Source organism: Populus trichocarpa, chromosome 15, assembly GCF_000002775.5.
Source record: "Populus trichocarpa isolate Nisqually-1 chromosome 15, P.trichocarpa_v4.1, whole genome shotgun sequence".
NCBI classification, from domain to species: Eukaryota; Viridiplantae; Streptophyta; class Magnoliopsida; order Malpighiales; family Salicaceae; genus Populus; species Populus trichocarpa.
The window spans coordinates 10,201,775-10,215,864 of record NC_037299.2 but is presented as its reverse complement, the minus strand read 5'-3'; the positions used below and the strand labels follow the sequence as shown (position 1 = coordinate 10,215,864).

General features: G+C 33.3%; 1 protein-coding gene across 1 annotated transcript; it reads left to right on the top strand.

Moving 5' to 3' along the window:
- The first annotated feature begins 3,918 nt into the window (after positions 1-3,918).
- LOC7453765 (carbonic anhydrase 2) lies at positions 3,919-6,124 on the top strand. Its single transcript, XM_002322128.4, has 9 exons — positions 3,919-4,085; positions 4,185-4,253; positions 4,636-4,782; positions 4,870-4,918; positions 4,990-5,106; positions 5,214-5,267; positions 5,372-5,457; positions 5,562-5,667; positions 5,754-6,124. Exons 2-9 carry the CDS (start codon positions 4,195-4,197, stop codon positions 5,925-5,927), a joined length of 792 nt encoding a protein of 263 aa, XP_002322164.1. The 5' UTR covers positions 3,919-4,085; positions 4,185-4,194; the 3' UTR covers positions 5,928-6,124.
- Positions 6,125-14,090: the final 7,966 nt, after the last annotated feature.

Sequence of the window (14,090 nt, the reverse complement as noted above, 5' to 3'; positions counted from 1 at the left end):
TAGAAAAGTTGAAAAGGATGTTGCACCACCGCGTCTTTCTGGTGAAGAATTGCATGACGTTGTATCAGAGTATGGTGACATTGTGTTTGGTTTCTAATCTGGTAAGCAAAAGTTTCCTGGTTTTGGTTTGACCCACAACTAGGTAAAGTGAAGTATTTTGTGAGAACTTCCTTATTGGAAGACCAATCTCCTCCGCCATAACCTTGACATCATGCACATAGAAAAGAACGTGTTTGAGAACATTTTCAACACTATTATGGATGTGAAGGGGACGGTGAAGGACATCATCAATGCTAGAATGAATATAACATTGTTCTGTAACCATAAAAATATGAAGTTGGTTTTTGATGGGTCATGAGTCACAAAACCCAGAGCAAGCTTCGTGTTAGAGAAAAATGCATAACTACTAACCTACCAACGACTTAAAAGTTTGCATTTTCTCGATGGACATGCCTCAAACATATCAAGGTTGGTTAATCTGGAGGAATGCAGATTGTATGGAATGAAGAGTCATGACTGCCACGTGTTTATGCAAACATTCATTCCATTAGCTTATCGTGATTTGTTGTCAAAGATGATATGAGATGCACTCATGGAGATCAATTATTTCTTTAGAGATATATGCTCCAGTAAGTTGCAGATACATCATATTAAGAGGCTTGAAATGAATATCGTCGAGACAATATGCAAACATGAGATGATATTCCCTTCATCATTTTTTAACTCGATGGAGCATCACCCATACATTTACCGCATGAGGTAAAAGTTGGAGGACCAATCCAATATATATGGATGTATCCATTCGAGATGTTAGATATTACAAATGCAATGTATTCCGTAAAGTATTTTCATTGTTTTTCTTAATTGAAAAATGAATAATGCCATTTTTCCTTTTATTTTAGTGTCTCATCTTTAATTTTTTAAAATTTAATTGTTACATATATTTGTGATATATTTCTTTTCTTTAATTACATGTTTTTTTCAACCTAAAGAGAAACCAATCTCTTCAAGGTTTTTAACTCTCCGCTTTGCTAACTCCCAGCATTAACCATTTTCAAACATCTTGATACCAAAGGGTTTCTTAAGCTTAACCTTCATCTAATTTGTGAGTCCATCCAATATGAAGAGGAAGGCCAATCAGCCCATATTGGTGAGAGTTGCTAAGCTCTCCATTACAAGATAAATTTTCGACAACCCATATTGGTGAGAGTTGCTAATGATCACATGTTATGCAACTGTTTGTGCTTTTATTAACAAAACACATTGATTAAACTACATATATAAAGCTTTTTAAAATAAATAATAATAATAAACATTAGAGTTACATACATAAAATCAAACCGGTAAACTAATTTAGCTAAATTGACATTTGAAAACTAAAAACTAAAATTGAGATATTAGAACTGACAATGAAGATCTAATGATCAATAATCTGTAAATATAGTTTAAATTTATTGCAGGCTAGTTATTAAATTAATATTAAAAATAAAAGTAAGGGAAACTTTTATATTCGTCTCCTTTTTTTTATATATATATCATTCATCACCTTGAATTCATGTGATAAGGTTGTTCTTCATGTTGTCTCTCAAGTCCTCACAATATCCTAAATGGATTCAGTTCTGCATTGCAGGGTGAGAATCCAGCTAAATTGACGGAAGCCACTGATGAATTCGTTGTTTTTTTCATATAAAACACGATATGCATGAACAAACATCTCTGCAACTGGAGTTTCTTAAATCATTTACTTTTGCACTCATTACGTATTCTCGGCTTCGTCATATATCAACCTATTTGTTTTAAATATTCAATTAAGTGTCTTTATTGTGTAGAATAGCAGAATTTTTTTTTTTTCAGGGACCTAGTTGAGATTGGGGTGCAGCTACCCCCCCGGGGGGGGGGGGGGGGGGGGGGGGTTGAAATATGAGGTACATAGGGTGTTAATTTATTCATTCTATTATTGAGATAATACATTTCACATGCTTTAATTCCTAGAGAACTAACCAAGCACGCAAGCATTTTCAATTTTGTTTGTATCCTTAAATCAATGTATGTTAAACGTTTGTAAATATTACTTCTAAACTATAATGTTGTTTTGTCAAGTATTCATGCATTTATTATGTAATAAAAATTATCGTCTAAAGTTTGAAAGATACTGAGAATTTAATAAAACTACAATACAATAATTTGAATTTTCATTGAATTGTTGAGTTGTTGTTCTCATTTGTTCTTTTTAATCCACCTTACATAATCATTAGATAATTTAATTGCCAATTCTACTGTTTTACTACCTTTTTAATAGATGTACTCCACCATATTGTCTTTTGTCACCGACATGTATATTCATGTGATTGTCATTCTTCAATGAATAATATCATTTTTCTTTTTATTTTAGTCTCTCAACCTTAGTTTTTTACAATTTCACTGTTCCATATATATAATTGTGATATATTTCGTTTCTTTACATGTTTTTTTCAACCTAAAAGACAAACCGATCTCTTCAAGGTGCGCTCGTCATTTTTGACTCTCCGCTTTGCTAACTTGCAGCATCAACCATTCTCAAACATCTTGGTACAAAAGGGTTTCTTAAGCTTAACTTTCATCTAATTTGTGAGTCCATCCAATCGGAATAGGAAGATCAGCCATTTTGCTCAATTGCCGAAGGCAATGTTTTTTTTATATTAATGTAGGTGTCCAGGTCAGTTTGTATACATCTCGACTAATTCCACGGGCCCTGAAATTAACGACCATGTAAGCCTCCAATGGCTCTGAGGTTTGTGAGACTCGAACTAGTGACCTCTAGAAAGCAAATCTAGGATCTGATCAGTTGAGTTACACCTCTCAGAATTTGCCGAAAAAAAACCTTAATATTGATTAGAGTTGCTAAGTTCTCTATTATAAAATAAAGTTTTCACAATCAATAAAAAATTCTTAAGTATATCTAAATAGAAAAAAGATTTTGAAAATAATGATCACAAGTTATGCAACTTTTTGTGTTTTTATTAACAAAACACATCCATTAAACTACATAAAGCTTTTTAAAATAAATAATAATAATAATAATAATAATAATAAAAATTAGAATTACATAAATAAAATTTAATTTAGCTAAATTGACATTTGAAAACTAATTCCAGTACTAAATAGATCTAATCTGTCACATTTGGACACTTTTATATTTATCTCCCTTCTCCACACATGCTCTGAATCTTCCAACTAGTAAAATTAATGTTTTACTCATTTTTTATTTATTTATCATTCATCATCTTGAATCCAGCTAATTAAAATATTGACGATTCAAGGCTGCTGCTGACTTCGTTGCATTTTTCATACAAAACACGATATGCCAATCAGGCAAATTGATTGTTGTTAAACGCTTTTGAAAAAATATTAACTATTTATTTACTTTTACGTGTTGGAAGAATGTTCACGCATTTAGTTTTTTGGGTAACCTTAGATATTTTCCCTACCTGCTACTAAATTTCTAGGTTTCGTCATCAACCTATTTGTTTGTTCAGATAATAGAGGTTACCCGAGGAGGTTGAATTGATCACCATAGGGTACTTTTAATTTATTCATTCTATTTTATTATTAAGATAATATTATAGAAATTTTGAGGGGTGTAACTTAACTGATAAAATTCTAGATTTGTTTTTTAGATATCATCAGTTCGAGTTCTACAAATTTCAGGGTCACTGGAGGATTACATGGTCGTTAACTTCAAGACACGTGTAATTAGTCGAGATACGTACAAGTTCGCCCGGACATCCAACTTAATAATAATAAAAGAAGATAACAACAAGGAAATGTACGTTCACATGCTTATAATTCCTAGTGAACTAAGAAAGCACGCAAGCATTTTGAATATAAACTCATGTCAATATCAATGGATGTTAAACGTTTGTAAATATTACTTCTAAACAATAATGTTGTTTTGTCTAGTATTCTCTCACCCGAGGAAATTAACATGTATGCTGCACATTGCTTATAAATAAGAACTTGATTTTGCTGCAAAATTGTGCCCAAGTTGTCTAGTGAATATCAGTATACATTCAATCGACAACTTTCCATTTCCTAGCTAGCAAAAGGTCTTCGTCTTCTTCTTCTTCTTCTTTTTTGTGCCCTCTCATTTTTGAATATCAATATAAAAATGTTTTTTATTTTTATTTTATTTTGATGTCGTGTAGGTATACAGGCATGAGTAATCTGTCACATGAAGGGGCTATTGAAGGATCGAAGAAGCTTCTAATTGATAAGTAATGTTCTTTTTAATCATTTTATGTTGGTTGAATTAAGAGTAAAAGTGTTTATAATCCTCGAACAAAAATGGATTATAAGTGACAAAGGTAAAAAGTAATTGAAATTGATTTGTTCAAGGACTGGTTGATCAAATAAACTTGAGAAGGGATTAATTATTATTTAACCAAAAGTTCAGGGAGCTAAGTTAATAAACACATGACTGCCAAAGTGTCATATGTTTGTCTCACTTGAAATATGAACCGTAACCCTAGCTACTTGGTTTGGTTTGACACAAATATCTAATTAAATCTCCAATTTTGTTCAAAAACTGATGATTGTCAATGGATTAAAGGGCTAAACTTCTGCGAGGGTTATATATAATTATTATCTTGCTTGCAGTGAAAAGGATGACCAGTTGAACAAGGAGGTTGAGGCAAAAATTGAGAAGCTGATAGGTGAGTTGCAAGGGAAAAGGCTCCCTGATCACTGTGATCCAGTTGGAAGAATTCTGGAGGGGTTTCATCGCTTCAAGACCACTAAATTTGAGTACGATAATGCAACTCAACGAAATGATCAATAGCTATATATATATGGTTTTATGATTATTAATTCCTTGGATATTTACTCTTGCAGCAAGTATCCAGAGTTGTACCGTGAACTTGCAGAAGGCCAGTCCCCCAAGGTAATGTTTAATTTATTGGTGTATGATCAATAATTAAATCAAACGATTATTAAGATAATCCCATGATGCAGTTTCTGGTTTTCGCATGCTCTGATTCCCGGGTTAGCCCTTCTCATGTCCTGGACTTCCAACCTGGTGAAGCCTTCATGGTCCGCAACATCGCTAACCTGGTTCCTGCATTTAACCAGGTCTCAAGAACTGAATTCTGAAATCTTATTTATGAGTAGTTAATCTACGTTTATTCTCAATGATTCATGCATGTATTATGTAACTGATATGGTGGTCTGGCACACAGTTGAGATACTCTGGAGTTGGAGCAACTATTGAATATGCTGTGGCGACTTTGGGGGTAAATTTACGTTCATCTTAAACTCCTAAACACTTCCTTTTTTTCTTTATACATCAATTTTATTAGAGGAATTCCTGATTCCTGACTACAAGAGAGTTAGACAGGTAGAAAATATCTTGGTCATTGGACATAGTCGCTGTGGTGGGATAGAGAGGCTTATGACTCTCCCAGAGGATGGTTCGACTGCTAAGTATGGCTTTCTTGTTTTTTTTTTCTTAAAGAAAATGAGTTATGTGGCGACGTGCTGATTAATGATGTAAATTCAAATTAATTATTTCATGAATTTATGTGCAGTGACTTCGTAGATGATTGGGTCAAAATCGGTTTACCTGCCAAGGCCAAGGTCGAAGCTGAGTTTGGGCATCTTCCACTTCCTGAACAGATCCATAAATGTGAAAAGGTAATTATTATTCAAAACTTTGTGATCAATCAATAGCTGAAATGAAGCTGGTGATATTAATTAGTTTAGGCAACACTGTTATGCAGGAGGCTGTGAATTTATCACTGATAAACTTACAGACATACCCATATGTTCAAGAAAGGATGGCAGAGGGAGCTCTAGCACTGAGGGGTGGCTATTATGATTTTGTTAAAGGGTGTTTCGAGCTCTGGGAGGTCAAGTCCACCGTTACGCCGCCCATCTCCACGTGTTGCAAATAGGTCAAGCCCATCGTTACGCCATCAAGATTCAAGATCCTCAGCCACATAATATCTATGTTGTTTCCATCACCCTTTGATTTCCTTTAAGCATGTGGTGCTTGTTACTGTGTTTCCAATTATGGGAGCGTGAGTTGCAGATTTGTCATCATGAATAATAATTTCAGAATGAATAAAAGCTGGGCAGCTCCTTGAATGAATAGTTGGTTTTGTCTGGTTATTTTCATTGCACTCAAAATTACTCTTGATGTTGTTAATTATTAAGGGGAATTGAAGGACTAAGGTGATCATATCAGTGCGAGCCTCAACTTGATTTGATATAATAAACACATTTTATATTTGAAGGACTTAGATGATCGTATCGGTGTGAGGCTCTACTTTATTTGATACAGTAAACACATTCTATATTATAATATCTAAATTAAAATATTGTTTATGAAAGAATAATAATTATAATAAAAATTTGGTCACATAAAAATTAAATTAAATTATTTATGACTTTCCTAATATTTGAAGAATCATCACAAGTTGCTGGACATTATACTTTATCTTCAAATATAAATCAATCAATTGTCGAATTGATAATAAATTAATTTGTTTAATTTATTTATTCCTACTTTAATTAGAATTGTAATTTATATTTGAGCCAAATTATTAAGAAACCTAATGGGTTACACACATAAGAACAATTGGTTAGAAATTAAAATATGTTGATTAATCAAATATGACTTGATTGTAATTAAATTTTAGAAATTGAGAACTAGAATGTAATTAATACAATGTGTCATACCCTCCTCGTGGGTGCGCGATGTCGCGACGACCCTTCCCAGACATGTTCTGGATGGTCTTTGGTTGGATAAGAGAGTCACCACCTAGTATTATGATTACTAGGAACCCTAACTAGTCTTTTCGAGATTCTAGGCAAGAGATTGGTAGTTTTTTTATTCGCATAATAGCCCTAAGTTCCTTTAATTCTAACTTTAGAATCGACTCTTTCATCTCTTTATTTGATCCAATCCCACTACCATTGTTTAATATTACTCAATTGCACCTTTCTCTAATTTAATTTTATTCGTTTATCTTTATTTTAAATTTTTATTATCTCTAAATAAATTTCTCTTCTTCATAGTTTAATCTTTACTTCTTCTTTTTTTTATCAAAAATATTTTTTGACTTCATTAATGATTCTATTTTTTTTTAATAAATCGTTAATCCTAGAAAACTTTTGACTGGGTATTCACACTAGCAAGCATGAATAGATGATTATCAGTGATTGAAAATGATTGGCCAATTGTGTAAAACGAACCAATAAAAGTAGTATGGATTGGTCTATTTTGTTGGATATTGTAAAGTTACTTTGTTTGAGAGATGAAAGTAATGAGAAGACAAATAGAAATCAAGAATTTTAATTTGACTATGTGAGTACTTGTAGGCTACCTAATTGCTAGCTAGATAACCCATTTCCTTTAAAAGTTTGGACAACCCCCGACCCCTATCTATGTAAGTAACAAGACAATTATAATTAATTCTAAGTTACGAAAATTAAACTTAGCATTTGTTAGTAAATAAAAAAGATTAAAGATGTTTTTGAAAAACATTTAGGACTTTAAAGCACGTGTCTAGGACTTTAATATGTTCAAGTATTAAACATATACAACTGATTAATCATGTAGATTCATTTGATTCTGGACATCTATACTTAATAGATTAGTAAGAAATAGTTCTTTTAGTCCAACAAATTATTTCACTATAAATCCAAATCCGAGCCTAGGCCCGAGCTTGTCCCGTATTGTATTGAGGAGTGAGCGCACTCATGTGACTTAAACCCAAAGTCCACTTTACCTATGATATGTTCGTGTAAAAGTTTTGGCGCTCTGCAAACTCAATTTTAACTCTTCAACTTTTTATTATATAAACCTTAAGAGAATCTTATAATATTTCAATGTGAGATTAAGGTTTTTAAGTTTGTAACAACATGTTATCTAAAAATTCATTGAAATTAATTTTTCATTCACCTATTATTGATTTTAAACATGGTAATGTTCCTTATCAAAGTACTTATGTTGGATAATAATTTTCAATAAAGTCTTAACCCAAACCTAAATTATGAGTGAATACCATGATTAAATTAGTTCTAAATATATCCATTAACCATGTTTTAAGTCAATTTTTCTAACAACCCTCCAAATGAATGGAAATTGTATGACTAGTATATGAAGACTCGAAGATTCATATAGAGAAAGTATATATATATCTACTACATCAAGATACCTAACTTTTAACTTTGAACCTTCCTTATTGAAATGCTATCTGTTATACTATGATAATTAGTGAAAGCAATACCTTAAACTATTTAACATTTTATGTAAACCAAGACAACAAGACTCACATAGTTCTCTACTTAATATCTTTTTTTTTTCTTATGGTTGTGTGCATTTTACTTTTGAACAACTCTTAGTTTCATGAATGCTTTAGAAATTTTACTCTTTTCATAATTCTCAAAGAAAAAACGACTTTTCTCACTTATATAGATGAACTTTTATTATATATATTTTGTTATACTCACTACACCATTAAACAGTTTTACCGACGGATTCATTCCATCGGTGTAAGATAGAAAAATCATCGGTAACATTTTTACCGACAGCATCACCGACAGAATTCGTCTGTCGGAATATTGATCATCGGTAATTCCTCTTTCCATCGCTACTTTTGTCGGAAATAAAAAAACCAAACACCAACGGTATTACAGATGGGGAAAGCGCGTAAGTTTTTTTTTTCCTGCGAGAACTTTACAGGCGTACTTATTCCGTCTGTATTTCCAACGGTAACTCACCGATGGCCAGTCTGTTGGTGATTGTGGCATGGGCAGTAAATATTTCAGAACTCTCTGTAACATACCGATGGAATATATCCGTCGGTAATGTCAACGGTAAAAACCGACAGAATAACATCGTCGGTGAATGTGGCATGGGCAGTATTTTTTTTGCAATTCTCGGTAAAATACTGATGGCCCTGTTCCGTTTGTAAGGCCATCGGTATTTATTTAAAAATATTTTTTAAAAAATTATTTAGAATAACTTTTTTTTTCAAATATTATATTGATTAATAGTAAAAAAAACTAATTAACCAAATAAAATTGTATTAAACATTAAAAAAATAAAAATAATGTTAAATAATATTCATCCAAATATTTATTACAAATTTAATGTGTTTCAAAAACAGAATTAAACTAGATTAACAGCGGAGCTGGAGGAGGAGGAGGAGGAAGAAGAGGAGGTAGAGGCTAGTTGTTCCCGGGACTGTACGGCCAAAAAGGGGCTGCACATGTATCATCACCCATCCTTGATCTAATGTCCATGACCATTTGACGGAGATAATCATAATCCGTTGAGAGTCGTTCATATTGTTGTTTCAAGGCCATGAACTCCTCAGACTTGGTGCTCGATATTAATGGAGAGCTCCCAACGATTGAGACGCTACGGGCCGCCCGCAAGTTTTTGGCCATAGTGTTGGAGAGCCCGTAGACCCAATTTTTATCGGGTTCACCAGATGATCCTACCTCCATCCACAAATCCAGATCGAAATCCGGATGGGTCGAATGATCGTCCTCATATCTCTTCCTCAACTAGCTATTATAGGTCTCCTGAAAATTAAAAAAATAATCATCATATTCAATTCAAGAAAATAATAACTTATAAAATACAATGATTGAACGAATATATCATGAAGTGTTGAGTACGATTGTCCACGAACTGCTGCACCCCCTTTTGGCAGTCTTGACTCCGCACGTGCATCTCTACAAATAGCTCCATTGGGCTTGGCTCACATCTAAGAGACGTAGCATGTAAGGAAAAAAAAGGTTGCAAGTTAATTATATATTTATAAGCAACAACAAATTAATTAACTATATATTTCATTTAAATTAATCTTATCATCCGCTTCGCATGTGTACTGATTAGGACGGAGCCGCAGGTGTGCGTGGTCACCGAACCATGAATTTGCCGGTTCTGGTTGTCGACACCAGACTGTGAGCGTTGTGCAAATCGCTCAGACGTCACGTGCTCAATATATTGCGTCCATATGTACCCCGATATGAATGACGGTTTGAATTCCCGCCAAACCGCCATCTCATTCCAACCTTTTAGACCGTTATCTCTCGCATATCTTTTTGTTTTTTTTTGTGTGTCATACCAAAAATCACGTAACCTACTTCCATAGTAACAAATTAGAATTTAGAACATAAAATTATAAAACAAAAAATTATATTATTTTTTATTTTACCTAGTTGCCGCGTGATTCTCTCATACCCTCCTCACAACATTGTTGTTCGCGCTATCCTACTCAAATTTATGTTGTGTATAAATAATTCATTTAAAATAAAAATAGTACAAGATATAAAATTATAAAAATAATTTATTAAAAATAAGCTGGAAATTAGAAGTTAACACCTACCTGAAATCATCGAAACCATGCATCAATATTAGGTCTCCACTCAGGATGTTTGGAAACCTGACTCCATTGAAATAATAGAATCTCCATCGATGATTTAAACGCCAATGTTATTGTTCGGGCAACCTCAATGTTTGTGAACCTGAAATTAAATAAAATTAATAAAATATTAATTAGTTGTTCATAAATTATGTTATAAGTATAAAAAAAACTAAAACCTAAACAAACTGATATTGAAAGGTCATCCTTCCATTGTGCCTGGTACTTGCGAGTAAATTGACCCCGTTGTGAAGGCACACCGCCTCAACACTGTGAAACCGCGCTAGAAGAGGCAGCATCACAAGTTGGTGTAGGTGCCTCTTCGTGATCAGCACCTAAGGATAAGTCATCCTCGCTGCTAGAAGAACTAGCTGCAACCGTCTGCTAACGACGTGCTGTTGATTTCATTCTACACATCTACACAAATTTATACGAATAATTACATAATTAACTTCGATTATTTAAAAAAAAATTGGCAAGACCTCCCCTATACTGGAGACTACCCACAGTTTTCAAACCTGCAAATATTTACAATAACCACAAACCAATTGGAAAATCTTATATACAACCTAACATCTATAGAAATTTAACATCTATATATTTTCAACTAACATCTATAGAAATACATAAATGACAATTAAAATTAATGAAAATAATAAAAAAACATAACAAGCAATAATAGAATAACATTGAGATAAAATAATTAAATTTAATTCTTCATTTCCAATTATCATTTCCATGGTAAATTCAACAATAACAATTAAATTCAACCAAATTTTCAAATAATTATTACAATAAAAACAATAAAATAATTAAATTTTCATTCTACACATCTACACAAATTGATATGAATAATTAAATAATTAAATTTAATTATTTTAAAAAAATTCATCAGCACCTCCCCTATATTAGAGATAACCTACAGTTTTCACACTACAAATATTGATACTATCCACAAGCCAATTGACTCCATTGCAAAATCTTATATACAATTTAACATTTATAGAAATTTAACATCTATGTATTTTCAACTAATATCTATATAAATTCATAAATAACAATTAAAATTAATCGAAATAATAAAAAACATAAGCAATAATATAATAAAATTGAGATAAAATAATTAAATTTAATTCTATATTTCAATAAACATTTTAAAGGTAAATTCAACAATAACAATTCAAATTTAACAAAATTTTCAATTATTATGGCAATACAAACAATAAAATAAATTGAACAAATAAAAAGAAAAAAACTAAAGACTATAGGAATGAAAAATGTTTACCTTAATAGTGTGTTGATTTCAAGATTTTATCTACAAACAATACACAAAACAAAAAACACAACAAAAATAATCATAATTAAAATAAAAAAAGTAAAAAAAATACAAAGATAAAGAAAGGAGAATCATGCATTTTAAGATGTTGAAAACTACCATCAAAACAATAACAATGAAATGAGAAACGCAGAGGAGAAGAGAAGATGAAGGAGGAGGAATACCTTAATAGTGTGTTGATTTCAAGATTTTATCTACAAACAATACACAAAACAAAAAACACAACAAAAATAATCATAATTAAAATAAAAAAAGTAAAAAAAATACAAAGATAAAGAAAGGAGAATCATACCTTTTAATATGTTGAAAACTTCAATCAAAACAATAACAAAGAAATGAGAAACGCATATGATAAAATATCAAAAACCATCAGAAGATAGCATAGGAGCAGGGCCCCAAAATTACTAAAATTAAGTTCAAGAGGAGCATAAGTTTTATGGCCTGTGGTCCTAAAGACAAAAGAGAGGATTTTTCTAATGGCCAAGCTTGACATTGAAAATTAAGATGATGAGAGGTAGAAACAACCTTTTTATTGGACGCTAAGAGACTTAGAATAAGTGAATTGGGATGACCGAGTCGACGATGCCAAATATCAGCAGAAGTAGGCAAGCTACTGGAGAGAAAAGCTTGCGGCATAGATGTGGCAGAAGACTTTAAAAGGACATAGAGGCCTTCTTTACTCTGACCGGAAAGAAGAACTTCCTTGGTGATGAGATCCTTGACATAAAAAACAGAAGAAAGAAATTCAAAAAAGACATAATTTTCATGACAAAATTGTCGAACAAATAGTAATATGTTTTTAATATGTGGAACATGTAATATATTGGACAAGGTGAATACTTGTTTTGGTGTATGCAAGATATTATGTGTGGTATTAGATACAACAAGTCCCTTACGATCACCAACATGCAATTGATCATTACTGAGAAAGGGTTCTGCGTGTGTCATACTGGTAATATCTGGAGTAACGTGGTGATTCGCACCTGTGTTAGGAAACCAAGTGGCAAAATTTTCTGCTGAGGCAACACTAAAGAAGAGGGTTGTCGAGGCTTGATTTCCGTGATGGGCAAGCTAGGAACACTGTTGTGCGGCGTGTCCGTAGATGTTGCAAAGCTAACATTTTATTTATTGTCGTGGGCATTGATTTGTTGCTGTAGACCGTTGTTGATTTTGCTGCCAAAGAGAACCATCACCAGCGCCACGAAAATACTGACCACTAGACTGAGGAAAATTGATTCGAGGATGCCTCCAGCCACCCCTTCTTCCTCTTCCCCGACGAGCCATAAAACCACTGCCAATAGACCTAGAAAAACCACAATGGGCAATATAGGCTGAGGAGGTTGTGCAGGTGTGGGCAGCAGGCGAAATGGATGGAAGACAACTGTGATGTAACCAAATCACGAAATTCACCACGAAGTCCCCGAGACATATATAAGTTGAAATCAGTGAGGGAAATAGGTATGTCAGCCGCAACTAATTCATCAAACAAAACTTTAGTGTGTTGTAAGTAGAGAGTGACAATATCATCACCTTGTCAAAGATTCTGAAGAGAGCCATGCAATTGCATGATCCAAGAATTGGATGGGGAGGCGAGAGCATGTTCAAGCGTGCTCCAAACACTGGCAGAAGTCGGGCAATCAACCACGAGATGGAGAACATCAACTGAGAGAGAGGACATCACATCACTAAGGATGAGCTGGTCTTGTTGTTTCCAAGTCAGAAACGCTTGGGAAGGGCTAGAATTGAAGGTAGCAGAGGCAGCAGAAACCGTACTGGACAGATCGTGCGGAGAGGGGCATGGAGTTGAGCCATCAACAAACAAGAAGACTCCTTGACAAATTAGATACGACCACATCTGCATACACCAAAACAAATAATTGTTGTTGGCAAGTTTGAGATTGATAACTTGTTGGGTGTTGGAGAGGGGAATAAGTGTTGTTGTCGCAGCAGACGGAGTCATGGTTGTGTTGGTTGCTATTGTGAGTCCAAGAACCAGAGAGAATGAAGTTGGAGAAGAAGGGCTGACATTAATGCCAACAACAACACTAGCCGATAGATCCATAGCAATAACCGTGATAGAGAAGAGTAGCAAGATGACAAAAACTGAACCGTGACATATAAGATGGATGTAGCAATAATTGATTGAAAATCCTGCGAAGAGCTATCACACAAAACAGATTGAGAGGAAAAAGATGAGCACGCTTTGATTGATCACATCTTTGATAGAAAGGAGAGGTTGGCCAAGAAAGGTATGCAAACAAAATTATTTACGGCAGAGGAGAAGATCGAAGGTCTGCAAACAAAGAATCTGCGGCAGAGAGTAGAAGAAACCTGACATA

Coding starts and splice junctions, on each gene's coding strand:
- LOC7453765 (XM_002322128.4), top strand. CDS start 4,195: ATGAGTAATCTGTCACATGAAGGGGCTATTGAAGGATCGAAGAAGCTT. Junction 4,783..4,869: donor TTCAAGACCACTAAATTTGA/GTACGATAATGC, acceptor TTACTCTTGCAG/CAAGTATCCAGAGTTGTACC. Junction 5,268..5,371: donor ATGCTGTGGCGACTTTGGGG/GTAAATTTACGT, acceptor AGAGTTAGACAG/GTAGAAAATATCTTGGTCAT.